At 36.2% G+C, this 20,186-nt stretch overlaps 1 protein-coding gene across 1 annotated transcript in view; it reads left to right on the top strand.

The window, feature by feature from the left end:
- CDH12 (cadherin 12) overlaps positions 1 to 20,186 on the top strand; it is a 1,453,320-nt gene that overhangs the window by 1,340,600 nt on the left and 92,534 nt on the right. Inside the window, exon 8 of the mRNA XM_069101402.1 lies at positions 9,834 to 10,021. Coding sequence (XP_068957503.1) covers positions 9,834 to 10,021 — 188 coding nt within the window. The remainder of the gene's footprint in view (positions 1 to 9,833; positions 10,022 to 20,186) is intronic.

Below are 20,186 nucleotides of genomic sequence, written 5' to 3' on the forward strand. Positions count from 1 at the left end.
CAACAAAAGGTCCCCTTTAATTTCTTTCTGACCATTTGTATAATTCCTTACCATCTCTGGGCTGAGTGCTCCCAAAGGTTTTTCTGATGTGACCTCTGTTTACTGTTGCTGCCTCTGCCAGTGTGGGCTCCAAATGGGCTTCCACATCAGTGTCACAGTGTATCACCTAGCCTTTTGTTGGCAGCTCCAAAATTTGATTTAGGAGTTATTTTAAAGTAGTTTGGAGGGGAATGCTGAGAGTTCATCTCAGTTGCCTCTTTTCTGCCATCTTGTGTCTGCCCCCTCCTGCATTAGCTTTCAAAGTGCTTTGTGATACTTGCCAGGCTAATCTTGCCATGTGCGAAGAGGCAGAACCAGTTTGGTAGCAGAAGGACTTCATGTGAATGTGTAGACTAAGTGGTTTCTTAATTCTATCTGAATTTTTTGTTTTTTAATTTTTTTCTATTAGCAAGTATTTATTTTCTTTCCTTTTACTTTGCATATATTATCTCATTTATTCTCACAACAACTTTGAGATATAGGCACTATTTTTATTTTATTTTACAGATAAGGAAACTAAGCAGATGGAAGCTAAGTAACTTATCCAGTCACACAGTTAGTAAGTATCTGAACTCAAATTTGAATTCAGGTCTTCATTATTCTAGGTACAGTGCTCAATCCACCATGCCATCTAGCTGCCTAAAGAGAAAGAAGAAAAGAAAAAAACAAAACCTTTGTAAGACATTTTTATGAGGTTGCTAATTAACCCAAACTATTCTGTAATGAGTATAATTTAAGAAAGTTAAAATTAGTAAACATTTTAAAATTTAGGTAATATTCCTGAATATTTTTGGTGGAACCTATCTCACATCATTCCTGTAAGTAAGGAGGATTTTATTATTCTTTCTTACAGTTTAGTTCTCAGGATCCATGGCCATAACAATCTCTAGATTATAGCTCCCAGAATAACTCCAAAGATCCTAGATAGTAGTTCCTAGAATCATAGTGATAAGCAGTCCTACTTCTACTGTGCTGAGAAATGTGAATTTCACTACACTTGCGCTGAATGACAATATTGATAAAGTTAACTTGTGAGGCCATTTCTGTCAATATTCCTTCTTTGTCTATGACCCTATAAATCAAGTGGGCACTGGTCAATAAGTGGGGAACCCATGGGGATATGTGATTTGTTATTTGGGTAATTCATAGAGGTTTGCATGTACCTGCTTCAACTGGCTCCCATTGAGGCTTGAGGGGATTTAGGGGAGTACACAAGCTGGAATGCTGTGCTTATCTCGTCTGACCCTATTGAGACCTAGGGTAGCTGCTCCCCCCACCCCCTTCACCTGCCCCTATGAGAAGGGTGATTAGGGAAGCTGTAGGAGTTGGTGCTCCCATTATCACAACCACTTTGAGAAGAATAGACTAGAATAAAGTAGACTAATTTATTTAACCCCTTATTGTGACTCTGTTCCTATCTGCCCAGATCAAGAGTGAACCTGTTCTAATGCTGGAACACCTGCTAGCAGCCCCCATGTGTTTACCTGTCTAACAATTGGCATAGTTGGCATTACCTGTGTGTTAGAGACTATAGTCCAAAAACTCCTGTGCCTCCTGTGAAATAATTTCTCAAAACCAACTTCTTTGTCGTTAGCTACACCCCTCTTTCTGAACTAAGATTCTTTAAAAATTCTACTTATTCATGCTTATTTCCCTACCCTCACCATAAAAATAATGTGTCCTAGCAATGGTTTTAGAGTAGGAGAAGGACATGGGAGAAGTACTTTTTAACTTTACATGTTGTTTATAAATGGGGAATTGATGCTATGGAAGAGTTCTTAACCTGGAGTCTATGGACCTCCAAAGTATCCATGGATAGATCTCAGGGGTTCTGTGAAGTTGAATAGGAAAAAACAGATTACATATTTATTTCCCCTAACTTTTGATTTCCCTTGTAATCCTATATATTTTATTTTAAACATTGCTTGAGAAGGTGTACAGAAACATTATTACCACACTACCAATGGGACATAAAATGATTAAAACCACTAATGTACAGAAAAATGCAGTTTTTGTTGGAAAATGTTGACAGTTTTGCTGTATTCAAATATCTATAGGTTGAATCTTACATTATATCTCTAAGTGACCCTTCTCAGGATCAAGGTTAACAGAGCCACTGCCCCTCAGCCATAGGATTGCTTTTGGGTAACAAATCCAGGAAGCAAACTTTTGGCTGGCTGCAATAAAGGAAGATTTTTTAAGTTTTTAACCTGGATTTTGTAGAATTCATGCTATTAATGTGCAGAGCATTCCATGGATACCCAATAAATATTCATCTGCTTGATTAATTAATAAAACCCTGTTCAGGGCATGAAAACCTCACTGGAGGTGAAGAGCTTTACTGTATGAAGAAAATTACTTCTTCTAGGATGCCAAATAACTCTCTACTTCCAAAAAGATTTTCTGACCCAGGCACATTGTAGGAATCATCAAGATTACCTTTCTTTTACCCTGACTCACTATGGGGTAAGGTTTGCTGTACAGGCTTAGTGTGCATGACCAAAATTCTGCTGTAAGCTCCACTTTGTTATCAGAATGCTTGTACCAAGTTGAGTACATTCTTCGTGCCTTAATTTGTGCTTATTGAAAATGTCTATAGCTTCAGGCCTTTTTTAAAATAAGGTACAGCATAAGTTATTGAACCACCAACTCTTTTTTGCCCTTCAACAGTACAACTTGCAAGAAGTGTCAAAAACTTTAAGTGAGAATTGAAATTTCCACATCTGTCAGTTGTTCCCCTCTTTTTGTTACCAAAGGCAGATTTTCTTTGCTACTTCCCCAGGTAAACCTTCTAATATATATACAGATATAGATTTCCTATAGGAAATACTATTTGCACATTTACTGTTATTTCTGCAAGGTAGCAGGCTTTGTATTAGGGAAGGAAGCATTAGACCTTTAGTTTCCACACTAATTCATGTTAGGGGAAAACAAAACAAAAAGCAATCTACTGCATGATTATTTTCTTTTGCAATTTAAAAATTTTAAAAGTTCATTATTTATGCCCTTACTGTGGTTTTGAGAAATTAAAAACATTTAAATTATACTGTAGTCTTACTTTCCATTTGTAAGTCTAGGAAATACAGTATTAAAAAAAAGAGGTAAGGTTAAAATTCAGATCATTGTTTCTTCATGCATTTAAACAGAGATTTCTTCTTTCTCTTCCTGCCACCAAATTTTCTTCCAGAAATAGTTTCACTAATAATTTTTTCCAAGATATTTTTTTAGCCTTTGAAAAATCATAGCATCCAGGCTGGCCACCTTCCAAAGATCAGTAAACATTTACATTTTAATATTTTAAAGAATATATTATTTCATCTGGGCCCATACTCTTCCCATTCATGAACATTTTAAACATATTGCTCTTTAGTGGAAAGTTTCATGATTTGCCCTGGCCAAAAATTTTCGTTACCTGATTTTTACCTGATTCATTGCTTCTCTCTTTAGGATGGTTAAGTCACTCTGAATTTATCTCAGGACTTAGATTAGGCCTGAGACAGCACATACATGAGGTCCCTGGAGCCTCATTCAGAGACCTTCCATTAGAAGTTGTCTGGTCTGGCTTGTCATTTTTCACTACAGAAAAGCACTGAAGTAGGACTTTGCAGGAGGAGAAATGTTAGCATATCATATAAATGCCTTATATCACTCAATGTATAGATGGGTTTCACAAAGAGATGCACTAATTTCTATAATGTTTATTGAATGAAAGTTTATTTGAATGAAAATTAGGTTAAATACTTTTATTAGTTTATCTGTGTATGCTAATCACTGGAGGTAGTTAAGTGATGTAGTGGATAGAGAATTCTCTGGAGTCAGGAAGACCAGAGTTCAAATACAACATTTACTAGCTATATGACACTGGACAAGTGGCTTAATCTCTTTTTGTCTTAACTTTAATCCACTGGAGAAGGAAATGATAAACCACTCTAGGATCTTTGCCAAGAAAACCCCATGGACAGTACGGTCCACAGGGTCATCAAAAGTCAAATACAACTGAGCCATAATACTTGCTAATAACTAGATTTCTACTTGGTTATTTCACAGATTTCAATTTCACTTCTGTTATTTGTTTCTTACTCATATTGTTTATCATATTTACCAAAGTAATGTTCCACCACCAGCTATTAGGTTATATTTCTTTATAAATAAGTTCTTTTTAAACCACTAGTCTCATTTGTAAAATGTATATATGTATATATATATATATATATATATATATATATATATATATATATATATGTACACAACATAACCTGACAATTCTATTTTTTCTTATGGTCAATTATTGATATCCCAGAACAAACAATAGGATCAAAATCTTTTTCTAATCTTTGGATTCTTTTTGTCTTAATTGTTTTGTAGTTTTCCATTCTGTGAAAAACAAAACAACAAAGTAAAACCATTTTTATAACTACCATTCATCTCCCTTCCCTGGATTTTCAAGTAAATCTATATGATTTCTTGTCACCTGCTTTATTTTTTAATATGTGTAGTACAGATTTTACCATTAAGATGTTTCATATGCATCAAAGGTAAACCCAGGCAGATGATGGCAATGTGATTTGGAGTACATCATAAAAGATCAGTCCATGGCAGAGCTGGAGATTACTTCAGTTTTGAATTAATCTGAATGACCCCAGCTTTATTACATTTGAGTTTCTAGGAATGATAAAATGCCAAGTCGTTGGAAATAAACTGATATAACCTAAACAATCTGACATGAGTAATGCATAGTTTTCTCTGACTTGTTCCATATTCTGCGGACTTTACAACCAGCTTCAATATTTTATTAAGAAATGCTCATCTTAATGAATCTGAGTGTCTTCCTCCTTGCTAAAAATATATTACCTTGAAAAGTGCTGTGTATATCTGTGTTTTATGTCAGCTGCGACCTAAGCTCACAAAAGAAATGAATTGGGAAGCACTGTTTCAGTCATGTTAGCTATAAATGTTTCTTTGGGACATGGCACTGGGTCACTCCAGAGTCAAATTTTTGTTGGACAGTGTAAGTCACTGAACCCTAAAGGAAGTCTCTGAGTCTTATTAGTCTGTAATGGGATTTGTGGATATACCTTATGCTTACTACTTTGAAAATTCCTCTTTAATCTGTCACTGAAGTATTTCAAAGAAATGGCTGGAGTTAGTCTAACTTGACATTTCTTTGTGTTGGCCTTATAAATTGTTCTCTAAGTACAAACACTCTCAGCTTGTCACCTTGAAAGGAGACATATCAGTGGGAAAAGTGTCTAAGAAATCTTTTTAGGCTAAACTAATGGTGTAAATGACCACCCCAGATTACTTATTTTATGAGGTGTGGGGTTTCTATTTTTCTTTTTATCTTAACCTGCTAAACTTAGGAAAATAAGTATTACATAAATAATAATATGCATTTATTAAGCCCTTACTATGTGTGGAACACAGTGCTAATTGCTGAGGAGATACAAAGCCTACCTTTCTAAGCTTATAAAACATTACTCCCCTTCACACTAAACGTTTCAGCTAAATTATCCAACTTTTTTTTTTTTTGCATAGAATCTCAGTCTCCTGCCTCTTTACCTTTGCATAAGTGACAAAGCCTCCTTCATTAGAATGTACTCCCTCTTCACCCAAGAAAGTCCAGCTTCCTTAAATGTTTGTCTCCCAAGCCATCTTAAATAAGAAGTCTTCTGATTCCAAACTGACCACAACCCTTTATTAGTCATCATTATCTTCCTCCCCCACCTCAAAGTCTGTGTTTTCCTCTTATTAGAATATAAATCTAGGTGCTGGGATTTTGTGTCCTTTGTGTTTGCAATCTTGTCTGGCACACAGTGGATGCTTAATAAATATTCTTTTATTATTCATTCATTTCCTTATTTGTTAGGCTCCCTCCAGCTCAAACTATTTGTTGAATACTTCTCAATTTACATATTTATATCCTCACTATTCTTCCTGCAGGGCAGAGGTTAGTTTCCCCTTTCCCCCTTTTGTCTTTGAATCCCCAAAGCCTAGAACAATGCTGCAAATGTTTGTTGGATTGAAATGGAGTGGTCTTTACTTTCAAGAATTTTATATTTATAGAATAATAAAGTAGTGGGCCATGCATATGTAGTAAGACTCTATCTGTAGTGTGGATTCTTTCTTTGTACAGCTCAAAACAAGGCAGAATAGATATCAGTAGGCTCTTCTCCACTACTCTTCGGTAAGGGAAACTTATTCCCTACAAGAGGAGCAGCCTCTCTGCTCTCCTTAGACAAAGAGGGCACCAAGCTAGAAGTGCATATTTCTACTCCCTTAAATATTATTAGTATGGGGGTTATGATCAGGTTCCATCTAACTTCTGATTGTTTTGTCATTTTGGGGGAGAAGAGGTAGCTCAAACACTGTATCCAAAACAATAATTTTCCCACTAAATACAAGTTCCAAAATGAACACACTTAGTGAATAGTAAAGAAGACATTTATTCAAATAATAGCAAAACAAAAATCAGAGGAGTTACACATAGGAGAATATATATCAGACAATACAAAGACGAGGAGTTTTCCCATTAGGAAGGAGCCTAGATCAACCAGGAGTGTCTATGATCTTACCCAATGGGAATTGCCCCTAAATCTCTAGTGTAGCAAGCTGAGAATATGAACACGAGGGATATTCCCTGCTTCTCTTCTGGCTTTCTAGGCACTTTTCCATCAATAACTTAAAGTGGGGTCTTCCATTTTCCAAGATCATCCAAAGAATTTTTATGTTTAAAGAAAACTTGATGTTTGGTGAGTCCAAAAGGGGAAAGTTTCAGAAGAATCCCCTCAGGGAGACTCAAAGCTCCATGAATCTCTCCAAAGGAAACTCAAAGGGAACTGGCAAAAGTTTGAGCTCTCTCTCCTCACCAATTTCTCAAGGTTTTTATCTCCACCAATAAATACAGTCCCATACTAATGGGCTTTAGGCAAAGTTGCATACTTCATTGCACAGCATAAGACACCAACATAGATGTAATATAGCACATGATGTAAAAATTGATAGAAACACCAGAGAACAATAATTTTCCTAGTGATGACTTACTTCCTGTGCCTTTCTAGAGCTGGTACTAAAGCTATTTCCAGGTTCAGAAATGCTATTTCAAAGGTTCACTTTGAAAGAGAGGAGTTGAATGATGATATACTATATAATTCCCTGGAGATATTGGTGGAGAGTAAATGGGAGTAACACAAAACATTAGTTTTCATATCAGTGAAGTGCGTCCTGTACTTAAATGTTTTTGGGACACATCTCTAGGGCCCAGACTTATTTCTTTGGCTTCTGTTACTTGTCCATATATTTTATTCAGAATAGGGTGGGCTCTGTGATAGAAACCTAGTACAGTCCCAGGTTTAATCAGATATCCTGGAAGACCCTTAGAATAATAAATTATTAGTTCTAACCTAGTGGAGGAAAACCCAAAAGAGTGTGCTTTGGTTTGGTATTGTTAAGGAAGGAATAGAGAATATAGTAGGGAAAGTATCTGAAGGAGTTGAGATGAATTTTCAGCAAATAACCTGTTGTTTTTTTTAAAGTGAAATATGGAGCAATATTTTTAGCTGAGAGAGTATGGGTAGGGAGAGCCATAGGAAGTTTGAGGAGGGATGAAAAAGTTTGGAATAGCTAAGTCCCCCATAACAACCATGGAGTAGCATGAGAATGAAAGGGAGACTATTACTGGAAAAAGGTTTCCAGGGATGTTGTGTCATCAGGTGTGAACCAGGGCTCAGTGAAAGCAAGAAAAATGAAATGAAGGGAAAAAAAGAAAAATAAAATAGGATGAAAGCAGCTTTATTACCTATACAACTGGCATTCCAGAAAGCACAGTGGAAACAGTAGGTAAATTTTGAAGGGAATGTTGTTGGGGTGAGGGGAGGAAGGTTGCTAGAGGGGAGATTGGGAGCAAGGTGAAGGAAGAAAGGGAAGGGAATCAAGATTTATACAATGACAGGGAAGTAATTTTAGAATAACTGGGATGGGGAGTATATGATAGGATAGAAGTATGCTTATCCTTGAAGGAGTTCAGGCAGATTGTCATTGATCCCTAGGGGGCTTAGTGGCCAGCACACACTGGTTATACTGGAGGGTAAGCCTGTAGCAGAGAACCAGAAATCAGGCTGGGCCTTGTCAAGATATGGAGGTTCCAGACAGACTTACTAATAATTGAATCGCCTCAGGGTTTAGTCTTCCCACTAGGGGTCAGGTAGCTTGTGGAGTTTGGTAATGCTTGATCTATAACAAATGATTCTAGTGGAGTTTCTGGAGGCAAGGTTGTTCTTCACAACAAAAATATTGAATGTGTTTTCAAGGTATCTTATTCTCATTAAAACAAGGTTTGTGTGATTTTTTAAATTTTCTTTTCTATACGCTGACCAATAGCAGTAGCCTCAGAGGGTTTGACATCTATATGGAATTCTTTCTGTTTTGTTTTGCTTTGATCAGATCCTTTGATTTGGAGGGGAGAGGGGGGGAGGACACTTTATAAAGGCAGATTATGCCTTTGCATAGAAAGTCATCAAAATGATATTTATTTTGTTGAGTTTTGAAGACATTATAAAGTTGAATGTAGCATTAATACTCATAGGAAATATGGGACTTTGTGACTATTTTACAGCAAATTTTTACCAATATTAAATTTCTAGCTCTGTTGGAGCTCCATCTTGTGTTCAAGATTTAGCATTGCACCCTAACTTAACATTTTCTAAAGCTATTAATGAATTTTTTAAAAATAAATTCTGATGGATATAATGCAACTTTGAACCAACAATTATAAATTCAAACTTTAGTAAGAATGTATTTGTGATAAATATTATTCTCTTTTCACTTTTATTTCAAGTATCTTCCCCAAATTCCCATTCATCTGACTGTACTGTTTGAAAGAAATAAGCATAGAAAGTTAAAACTAATTTTTTGATTGTGTATAAGCAAACAACATTTGCATGCCTTTTAGGGTGCAGGCATAGTGGCACTAGGGATCTAATCTCAATATGACAAATTTGGCTTTTAGATATTTCCTCTAAACCTCCATCCATGTTATTGAGACAGGTTTCTCCAAGGTACTGTACATACTAATGGACCCTGAGGTCATAGCTTATCACAGTATCTGGCATATGTTACACCCTTAATAAATGCCAGTTAACTGACTAATGGGGACACCTGGATACAATTAGCACAGATGATATTTGGTCAAAGTGATTTTATTTTTAAATACTCTGTTGTTATCTAATACCTCCTCTTAGGAATTCAAGAGTAGGAGTTATAGAAACAGACAAATACTCAGTACTATGATAATCTTTTTTTTTTTTTTAAAGCAATTGGGGTTAAGTAACTTGCTCAAGGTTACACGGCCAGTTATTTCTGGGTGTGGTGCTGAGTATCTGAGCCCAGATTTGATCCAGGTCATCCCAACACTGGAGCTGGTGCTCTTACTCGCTGAGCCACCTGGCCGCCCCTAAGCAATTGGGGTTAAGTAACTTGCTCAGGATTACACGGCCAGGTGTTTCTGGGTGGGTGCTAAGTGTCTGAGCCCGGGATTCGATCTCCAGGTCTTCTCAACACTGGAGCCGGTGCTCTTACTCGCTGTGCTACCTGGCCGCCCCTACTATGATAATCTTTACCATGACAGCAAAATGCTTCTCTTCTTGATTGCTCCTTGTAAATATATATCATTTCTAGAGTGCTGACGTTTTCTCATCTTGATTTACTTCCTACAAGTCTTCATTTAGAGTCTGATATTCTTACTATATGCTCCATTACATTGTCCTTTCTAACATGAATTGCTATGTACATTTTATCAGGTATCTTTCATCTAAAAGTACCCGAGTCTTCTCTAGTTGGTTCAGCCATTGGGAGAATCAGAGCTGTGGACCCTGATTTTGGGAAAAATGCAGAAATTGAATACAACATTGTTCCAGGAGATGGGGGAAACTTGTTTGACATCGTGACGGATGAAGATACACAGGAAGGGGTCATCAAATTGAAAAAGGTATCGACAATTTTTGGATATAATTAATATTTCAAAATTGTCACTTAACTATGATAGTTACTATGAGTCTTTCTTGCATAGCCTATCCCAACAAGTGATCAGGTAATAACTTGGTTACTTTCAGAGATATACTGATTCTACTTTGCTACTGAGATCCATTCCCATGCTCCAAAGTAATTATTACTGTAGAAGACAGTAAGAATCAAATCTGTAAATATATTTAGTGCCCAAATCTCCCTTGAGTCTTTATCAGACTTCACAGCAATTACAAATTTCAATATCATTTCACCCTCAACAAAGCCTGAAGTTTAAACAGAGACAGAGCTGGGCCTCACATATAACCTTTACTCCATTGTCTCTATGTACAACCTCGCATTCAAGAGACCAAGGATCTCTTTGAGCCTCTGAGTTGCCTGTATGTGTAGATAGTTTGCAATTGACCACTTAGTGGCTAGTGCCGGGGGTGTCTTGTAGAAGATCCATTTCAGGTAGAATGCCTTAATAACTAATTAAAAAGAAGGTAAACAGTGATTTACAGATATAAAGAAAAATGGATGGTTTAAAGAGGTGAGTTCAGAGCAACAGCCACAAAAAGGGAGAATTAGAAAGAGAAAAGAGGGATATGTCTTATGGTATTAAAACCATTAGGAGAAATAGAAAGTGAGGTTGCACAGGGGCTAACGACCTTTAACATATATCCTGATCCTTCAGGAAAGTACCTTGGGAAATTATTTGTCGATTATTTTTATTAAAGATCCAAATACTGTATCTGGTGTCTTACAAAAGACAAGTAAATTAATTCCCTTTAAAAATTATTCAGAAGCCTGGTGTTATGATTACAAGGAGATAGCCTCAAATTATTTAAAAAATCCTATGGAGAAATTCTGTGCTAGCCTCCCAAGCCAACAGTTGGTGGAGAACAGGACCAGGGCTTATTCATTTTAGCAGATAAATTTTCTGATTTTTCAATCCCCATCTCCAAATATTATTAGAATTTGTGAAGGTATTCTAAGAGACAAAGATAATAAATTGAGTAAGAATAGATTTCACTCTACTTTCTGTACCATGACTACTGTAGGCTACATCTTTACGGTAGTCATGTAAAGACATGCACTTGAGCTGTTTGCAAAAAGAACTGTTTTTCCTTCCCCTCCCTTCCCCCCCCCGCCTTTACCTAACATAATACTTTGCTCATAGTAGGTACTTCATAAATTAAATTGAATTGAATCATATCTATTGAACTGAAGGCATCTTATTCTAGGACAGGATCAATAAGAAATGACCTGGTTAGACTCTATATGCTATGTCTATACTATGTGAATGAAGTAATGTGGAAAATTGAGGGAATTCTCTGGATAATGTGGTACAAAAACAAAAGAAAATGCTTTTGCCTGAATTGTATGTATAGGAAACATATTACAGCTTGAAGTTATCTAAGTAGTGATAATTTCTCCCTTTCATTTTAGTAGTGGAACTCTCCAGTTTCATCAAGACAGAACATTTCTGTTGCCTTAATTCATAGGAAATACTAAGACATTATCTATCTGAAATGATAGAATCAGTTTGAGGATAGCTAATACAGCATTGCTGGCTGTGTTACCAAGTGAATGACTAGTCATCAAGACTGTCCATTTTGCACTAATATGTGCTTGTGGTTGTTCAGTGTTTTGACTCTTTTTGAGGTCATATGGGATTTTCTTGGCAATGTGACTAGTGTAGTTTGCTGTTTCCTTTTCTAGTGTATTAAGGTAAACAAATTAAGTGACTTGCCTAGGGTCACACGTCTAGTGAGTGTCTGAGGCCCAATTTGAACTCAGATCTTCCTGACTACATGCTCAGTGCTCTATCCATTGAACCAGCCAGTTGCCTGCCCCACTATGACCTATTTTTATTGTTGTTGTTGTTTTGTTTTTAGAGAGAGCTGAAATAAGTTTATCAATAACATTTTAATGATCTTAGTTCCATAGTTATGGACTACATCTGAAAGCTAATGATTTAATACTACAAGGACCAATTGTATCGCTGGATGCATTTTTAGAAATAATTATATTATATGGCTCAGTGGATAGAATACTGGGCTTGCCGTTAGGGAGACCTGAGTTAAAATCTAGCCTTTGACACTTACTGGCTGTGTAATCCTGGGCAAGTCACTTAACTCTGTTTGCCTCAGTTTCTTCCTCTATAAAATGAACTAGAGAAGAAAATGGTAAACCACTCCAATATCTTTGCCAAGAAAACCCCAGATTGGGTCATGAAGAGTCAGACATGACTTAACTGAACAACAATAGCAACAACTATAAATACAAACAATTATAAGCATATATTATAATTTTACGTAGAAATAAAATGTTTTTTGCCCTGTAATTGATGCAGCTTGGCCCTTCAAGGTATTCTCAAATTCTGGTCCTTCTAGTGTTTTTAAGTATATGAAGTGGCCCTACTGGAATATATTTGTATTATATAAATAAAGGAGGGATTTGTCAATTACTTGATTAATTTATTCTCTGTAGACCTAAAAATTCCAAACATGCAAGGAACCTCCAACGGCATTTAGTCAAATCTGAACTTGAGATATTCCTAGTTACCCATCATCCTTCTTCTCCCTGCTTCCCCACCTAACAAAATATGAACTCCTTGAGGTTAGTGACTGATTTGGGTTTGTTTGTTTTTTGTGTGGTTCTGGCACCTAGTACAGTATCAAGGAGGCAGCTAATGATTAATGAATGCTTGTTGAATGAATGATCTCTTATCTGGATGACTCATAATAGTCTATTAGTTGGTCAGGCTTCCCTGCCTCTAGCTTCTCCCCTCTTACCTTTCACACAAATATTAAATTGATTTTCCTAAAACTTAGTTCACACCAGTTACCCTACTAAACCAAAAAGGATATTTAGTGGTTCCCTCTGCTGCTAAGATAAAATTCACAATTGTTAACTTGTCATTTAAAGACCTCTACAGTCTTTTCCCTACTCCTTCCAGTCTTGTTTATATTACTTTTTTCATATTCCATCAGTTCTTGTCACACTGGTCAGCTAGCTGTTCTCTGTATAGGATGTTTGATCTCCCACTTCTGGGTCTTTGAGCAGGTGTTTGCTTATGACTGAAATGCATTTCCTCATTTTGGTTTTATAGGCTCCCTAGCATCTGTGAAGATGCTGTTAAGATTTCACCTCCTACAAGGGACAAAATTATTAGCATTATCTCTCTTTTTAAAATTGTTTTGTATTGGCCTTGTGAATACAAATAACCTCACACATGTAAATATACATATATAGGTACATATAATTTATGTTCCACAGGACCACCCCCAATGACATGGAAGCTTCTTGGGGGCAAGAACTCACATTTTTATTTTTGCTTCACTGGACTGAAAAAGTACTTTAAACATGGCAGATACTTAATAAATGCTGTTTCAGTTGTTTCTAGTTCTGTTCTCTGGAGAGAAGCAAAATAAATGTAATCTTTCTGCAATTTGAGAGTTCCTTCAACTACTTGAAAATAATGATCTTCTTTAGATCATCAGTATGGATAATTTGTCCCAAAACATCAGCTTCACTGATCTTTATGGAATTTTGCTTTTGTTTTTTTTTAATTTTCCCTGTGTCATAGTTGGATAAGGAATCAAAGTGGTACAATAGAATGAACATTGACTCTGGACTCAAAAAATCTGACTTTGAATTCCAATCCACCTATGTTAAGTGACTTTGAACAAATGGCTCCAGTTCTCTGGCTTCATTTTCCTCTGAGGGGTTTAGACCATGTGATCTCTAAACAGTTCTAAGTCTATGACCATTAGTTAGGAATCTTGCTGGTATAGTAAGAAACTGCAATAATAAATGTCCAGCACAGCAAAATTTGTCTCCTGATGCATGGGTCACCACTACCTGTCTGAATAATGAATGTATCCTTTCACAGAAATATGGAGAATATGATAATCCATTCCAGCCATTGGCACACAGCAACAATTCATGCAAATTATATTTTTCAGCCTATGATCCTTTATATTCCTATGTGAAGTCAAAAAAGTTTAAAGCTTATTGCTCAACTGGTGAAGAAAATTCCAAACTGCATCAATATTCCTATAAAACCTGACCTGTAAAATATCAGGCACTTAGCTACATTAACAACTATTAAATGACATCTCTCAATTACCTGTGGTGCACAAAACTTCCTGCTAAGTAATGAGGGTGGGGGTGGGGGATCCACTGGTGGTGGGATCAAAGATTGTTTCTGCCTTCAAGGAGTTTCTTTTCTTTGTGGAAGATAAGGCACCAATAAGAATTGTGCACAGTGATGCTTAATGTGCCAAAAAGGAGCAAATTTTCCCATAACTGTAGTACAGAACAGAAAATTGTTGAAGTAGCTATGCAAAAATGAATTTAATATACTATTCTGGAAAGCTAAGGAAGCTGTCTTTACCTCAGATATCCAAATAATGAAAATAAGGATCCAAGAAAAGCAAGAAGTATACATACATACATATGTTCATACATACATATATGTGCAATCATCTGTATGTGTACATAACTTATTTAGCTGTCAAGCATACAGTAATCACACATAAGGCAAGGATACAAAATCAGACTGAACAGCAATTGCAGTTGGCAGATGGACTGCTCACAACTTCCTCTGTTCCTTCACAAGTCCTCTTTGTCTCCTATTCAGATCTCCCAGAAGCCATGCTAAATCTGAAATGATCAGGAGAGCCATGATTCCCCTCTTTGGAATTGCTTTTATCCCCAAATGCTGGATGCCATGTCAGCCTATGGATTGCTTGTGCAGTACTTTAACTTGTAATGTCTTTTTGAACCTCATTTTTCCTGGCTTTTTTCGACCCTCCTCTGCTTTAGAAACTTATTTTCCAGCTTCCTCCTAGTTAAATTCTTACTATGACCTCTGACCTCAGGGAATTTATCTACATTCAGCAATAGGGTTTGCATCAGGCCTGGCCAAAGACCACCACATGAACATTAAAATAAGTTTAGTTCCATCAAGTCAAAATCTTAACCAGGATAAAATGCATCCTAAAACTCTACAGGCATATATTCAGTGGCCCTTTCAAAAATCATTGTGACTAATCAGCGTGTCAGAATTCATATTTATGCATTATGAAAATTATGTTTACCCCATTTGAAAATCACACTTGCTTCATGGCATATTGATATTTTATTGTGTTAAAAAGGTAAGTTTTCTTTCTACATCCTCCTATCTTCTTGTGCAAAATTGTTCCTTCCTCCCCCCCTGAACTTGATGGAGTTCAGCATTCATTATTGAGTAAATTAATTGGAGTTTCTGCTTAATTTACCAAAATTCTAAGCATCACTTTCTTTGAGTCTGAGATTTCTTTTGTTTTTTACACATCAGTTTCTTATTTTTTTTAAATACCATTTTCATTAAATTTAGTATGAGGCTTGAAGTGTCAATGTAGAATGTCATTTCTCTTCTTTCAGAGAAGACTTTAATTTTACCCTGCTGCTTTGGAGTGCATGATGAATATTCTCCATGGTTCCTCTTTCTTTCATCTCCTCATCCCCCCCCCCCCTTTTCCTTTTTTACTTTGTCTCTTTTTTTTCTTTCTTTCTTTCCTGATCTTCAAAGGGAGAAGGTAAACAGATAAAAAGAGTGATCAGGAACAGTTAGGAAGGAAAGGATGAAGGGAAAAAATTTTCAGTTCTTTGTATTTTTCATCTCAAACCCACTTTATAAACATAGAGACAGTCTCCCATATCACTGTGTCACTCTGAGTTCAGAATAAAATTCTGAAACCTTACAAATCCCTCCAAGGCATTTGATATTGGTGGAAAATCTTTCATGCTGCCCCTTGGGTCACACTACACTGAACGAAGTACAAATAATGGTTTCTGTATAAAAATAATAAAGTGTATGTAACAACAAATATATCTGAAAGATATACTAAGCAGAAAGTTGTTATTCTTTTCTTTTTCTTGTAAATCAAGGCTGGAAATTAGAATGTCAGCCCCAAATAGAATAGGAGCATTAAAAACATTTCCAATCAAACTATGCCATTCTTCCCTGTGAAGTTGAATGAAACATGCTAGATGTATTTTAAAGTGTTGATTTTCTGATATGGATCCATGAAACTAAAAGGCCAACTCAGGTGATAAAAATATTCAACAGATCTAGTTTCAGATAACCTAAAAGTGATATGGAAAATGACAATATATTGCTGCCTGTAAAGTCACTGAAAGTTTTCACACTGCTAATGGGCATCTTTAGGAAATTAAAACAGAATGACAGTCACTAAAATTATAGCTTAGTTTTCATATATATAGCATTCCAGTTTTCATATAGAGCATTATGTCTTGAAGAAATCATATAGTTTCTCTTCAAATACTTATTTTAAATATTAAGAAATCATAGCATATTAAGAAAAGGCAAAATTTAGTCTTTTAAAATTGTTTATTCTCTACTTAAATGTGAAAAAAGAACTATACACAGCAGAACCCATGAAAAGAAGATTCTATATGAAATCACAATCTTTATTTCACACCCCTTGCTTTATTTTTTCTAAAAGTCTTAAATTCTGCATATTACTTTCAGTTGTCATTACTTTTAGTTGTACTGCTTTTTTGTGTTTCTTTCTGATCTTTATTGTATTATCTCCTGTGAATTTTAAAAAAATCATCTTTTTATTGTCATCAGTATTGCTAATCTCCACTTCACAATTAAGAGGAAATTAAAACAAAATATGTTTTAAAAGAAGTGTAGCTGAGCAAAATGAATTAACATGGTGGCTATGTCATATACATATACACATATGTGTATATATGTATACATATGCACATGTTACATTTGTATGCCACTATGTGTTCAGCCATTCTCCATTGTCTATGAAGCGATCAAGGTACCCCCTTAGATTCTAGTTCTTTTCTCTTTGTCTTCCACCTTTTAATTCCGATTTCACAATAAGGAAGTTTGGTTTATTTATAAGCCTTTCCTGTTGGTATTATCCTCACTACCCTCCACACCTTTTATTTTCCCCTATCAAGTTTAATCTTCTTTTGTCTCATCCAAGTTATGTTCATCTAAAGGTTACTTTTTACATCCCTTCTTCAATGTTTGTATATTCTTCTCATTTTTTTAGGGAAGACTGGTACCTCTGGTGTGAGGGCTTGCTGACCCCTTTTCATGCCTGCTCATCTACCTTTGGTGTCCACCTGTCACCCAACTCTCATTTGTGGTTCCAAGAAGCTGTAACATGTACAGCAACTACACCCCAATAAAACCATCTAGGCAAAAAGCTTAACCAGGTTGAGGGTGACCAACAGTCCTCAACCCATCAGTGAGTTAGGATTATGTCTACCCCAAGCATGTGAAGACTTCCCCCACAGAATACATGGATGAGAACAATTTGTTAGAGCATCCATGAAAGTGGCTGAAGCAGATGCTGTGCAGCTTGGGCCGACATTGAAGATACCAAGGTCATGCCCTGCATCCTGGGCCATCACCACTCATCTCCATTTCTGTCTTGCCACTGGATTTTAATGATTCTAGAAGAGGGAATGAGTCTGACAACTTTGTGCAATGGTGCCTCACTTGAATACAATTCACGCACAAGTTGTCACCCTTGTGATTGTCATTGGACTTCTAGTAAATGAAAGATGAACAACTACAATTTCATTCAATTCATTTATTAGAAATAACTAACTCTATTTTCTTCTTCCTTCTTGCACACTACTGTATTTCTTCATTTTACTCTAACCTCCTTTTCCTCTCTTCAAGCCCTTGGAACTGAACCAATCTATTGAAAAGATGTTTTTTGTCTTCCTTGATGTACCTTTACCCATTATACTTTGAAAATATAAGATTCTGAAGGAATACTTATTTCTTCTCCTCCCTTAGAACATTTGCAATATATCATCATTTAACTCCTTCCAACTATTCAAATGAATTTACCTTTCTAGGTTTCTCTGGATTCTTGTGTTTGAGTTTCAAAGTTCCTACTCAGCTCTGGTCTTTTCATCAGAAATAGTTGAAAGTCCCCTGTTCTTTTTAAAGTTCACTTAGCCAGTGGGATTTCACTTATCCTGCAGTAATATATATTACAGAGTAAATTATTTTTGGTTTATGCATTTTTCTTCTTAAGCTTTCCTGTTATTTTGTAGAAGTTTCCAGGTTTTATGGATCTTGACTATTTTCCCTTTATAATTGAACTGCTTTTTTTTCTAGATGCTTGCAGTACTTTTTTTTTTCTTTTACTTATGTCCTTGAAACTCAGAATTTTGGCTATGAAATTCCTGAGACTTTTCCTTTGGACTTTTCTCTCAGAAGGTGATCAATACATTCTTTCTAACTTTAATTTGCACTTTAAGTTCTAACAGATCTGGTAAATTTTCATTTACTATTTCTTGAAATAGAATGCTGAAGCTTTTTTTAAATTATGGTTTTCAGGAAGTCCAAAGATTTTTAAATTACTTTTCTTTGGCCTGATTTCCATTTCACTTGTTTATGATATCAGATATCTAACCTTTCTTTTGTTTTATTTTTTCATTTTGTTCTAATATTCTTGAAGTTCATAGAGTAATTGATTTATCTTTGTATGTGTGCATGTATGTAATAGTGTATTTGATGTACTTATCACTGTAGCATTAGTCCAAGAATTGTACCTTTGTGCAAGGGCCAGGATCTATTCCTATGATGTATTTTTTTTAAAGCAATTGGGGTTAAATAACTTGCTCAAGGTTACATGGCCAGTTATTTCTGGATGTGGTGCTAAGTATCTGAGCCCGGATTCGATCCCCAGGTCATCCCAACACTGGGACCAGTGCTCCTACTCGCTGAGCCACCTGGCTGCCCCCTCTGATGTATTTTTTCATAGGTTGATCAGTCATCCTTTGTCTTGCCCTAAGTACCCTGGATTCTAGCTCTTGGACTGTCCTGGTTGCAACTCTTTAGTCTTATGCTAATTATCAGTGTATCAGTTGTTGATTACTGCCATTCTGTGGGACTTCTAAACTCAGCACTCTCGTAGCTTTCTGCCTTTTCTAGATCTTCTTTAGGGGAGTCCTCTGCTACTTCGGGGCACAAGGGCATTGTAGGCTAGATGTGTCCCATCACCAGTCATGCTGGTGCTTCCTTTGCTTAAGCTGCAATCAGAATTTCTCTTATTATCTTTCCTCATCTGTGCTTGTCAATCCATATAAAAATGTCATTTTTTTAAGAGAAAAAAGAAAAGGAGGATTAAAAAAGTAAAATAAATAATTAACCTTAAAAGTCTGAAAAACAGGGGCAGCTAGGTGACACAGTGAATAGAGCACCAGCCCTGGAGTCAGGAGGACCTGAGTTCAAATCAGACCTCAGACACTTAACACAAAAAACTAGCCATGTGACCTTGGGCAAGTCACTTAACCCCAATTGCCCTCCAAAAAAAATAATTCAATATACTCAGAAACTGAGACTTTGGTTTCCTCAGTCTTTTCAGGTTCTACCTTCCATGCTTCTCAATCTTTTGCAATGGTAGGAGGTCCATAGGTATAATTATATAGAGTATTGTTCAGACTTTTTTTTTAAAGCAACTAGGGTTAAGGAACTTGCTCAAGGTTACACAGCCAGTTTTTTTGTGTGGGTGTTAAGTATCTGAGGCCAGAACCGATCCCAGGTCCTCCTGACTCAGGGGCCGGCACTCTTACTCACTGCGCCACTTAGATGCCCCTGGGATTGAAGTTTCTTTTTTTTGGAGGGCAATTCATTTATTAAGCAGTGTGTGCTCATTGCATAAAAAATCAGGACCAGGCCTCCTCAGCTTTGGCACTGAACCCCATAGAGGGAGACATTTTTATGCATTAAAAATAACTAATCAAGTAAGACCAATTAATAAAATAAAACAATTAGGGTATAAAATTAGGTAATCTGATTTTCTAATTGGAGGAAAGATTAGGGACTTTTTGAGTTGGGAGGAGAATGAACAGGTACAATTCCCTGAAATCAGAAAAACAGGTCTTCTACTTCCCCCAGGTATTTATATTCAAACAAATGAACATGGAAACAAACACTAATAGATTAATATGGGGCCAGATTTCAGATAAGATATATGGGTTGCTTGAGATTTATAATTGTGAGAAAACTCCTTGTATCAGACTTCAGTTCTGACTGCCTTTCTGGTCAACGTAAACTAGGCCTTAAGTAAAGGTCTTTAAGCAACAGA

The sequence above is a fragment of the Petaurus breviceps genome, unplaced genomic scaffold (assembly GCF_028583685.1).
Source record: "Petaurus breviceps papuanus isolate PSGF00001 unplaced genomic scaffold, PetGlider_PUasm1.0 47, whole genome shotgun sequence".
NCBI classification, from domain to species: Eukaryota; Metazoa; Chordata; class Mammalia; order Diprotodontia; family Petauridae; genus Petaurus; species Petaurus breviceps.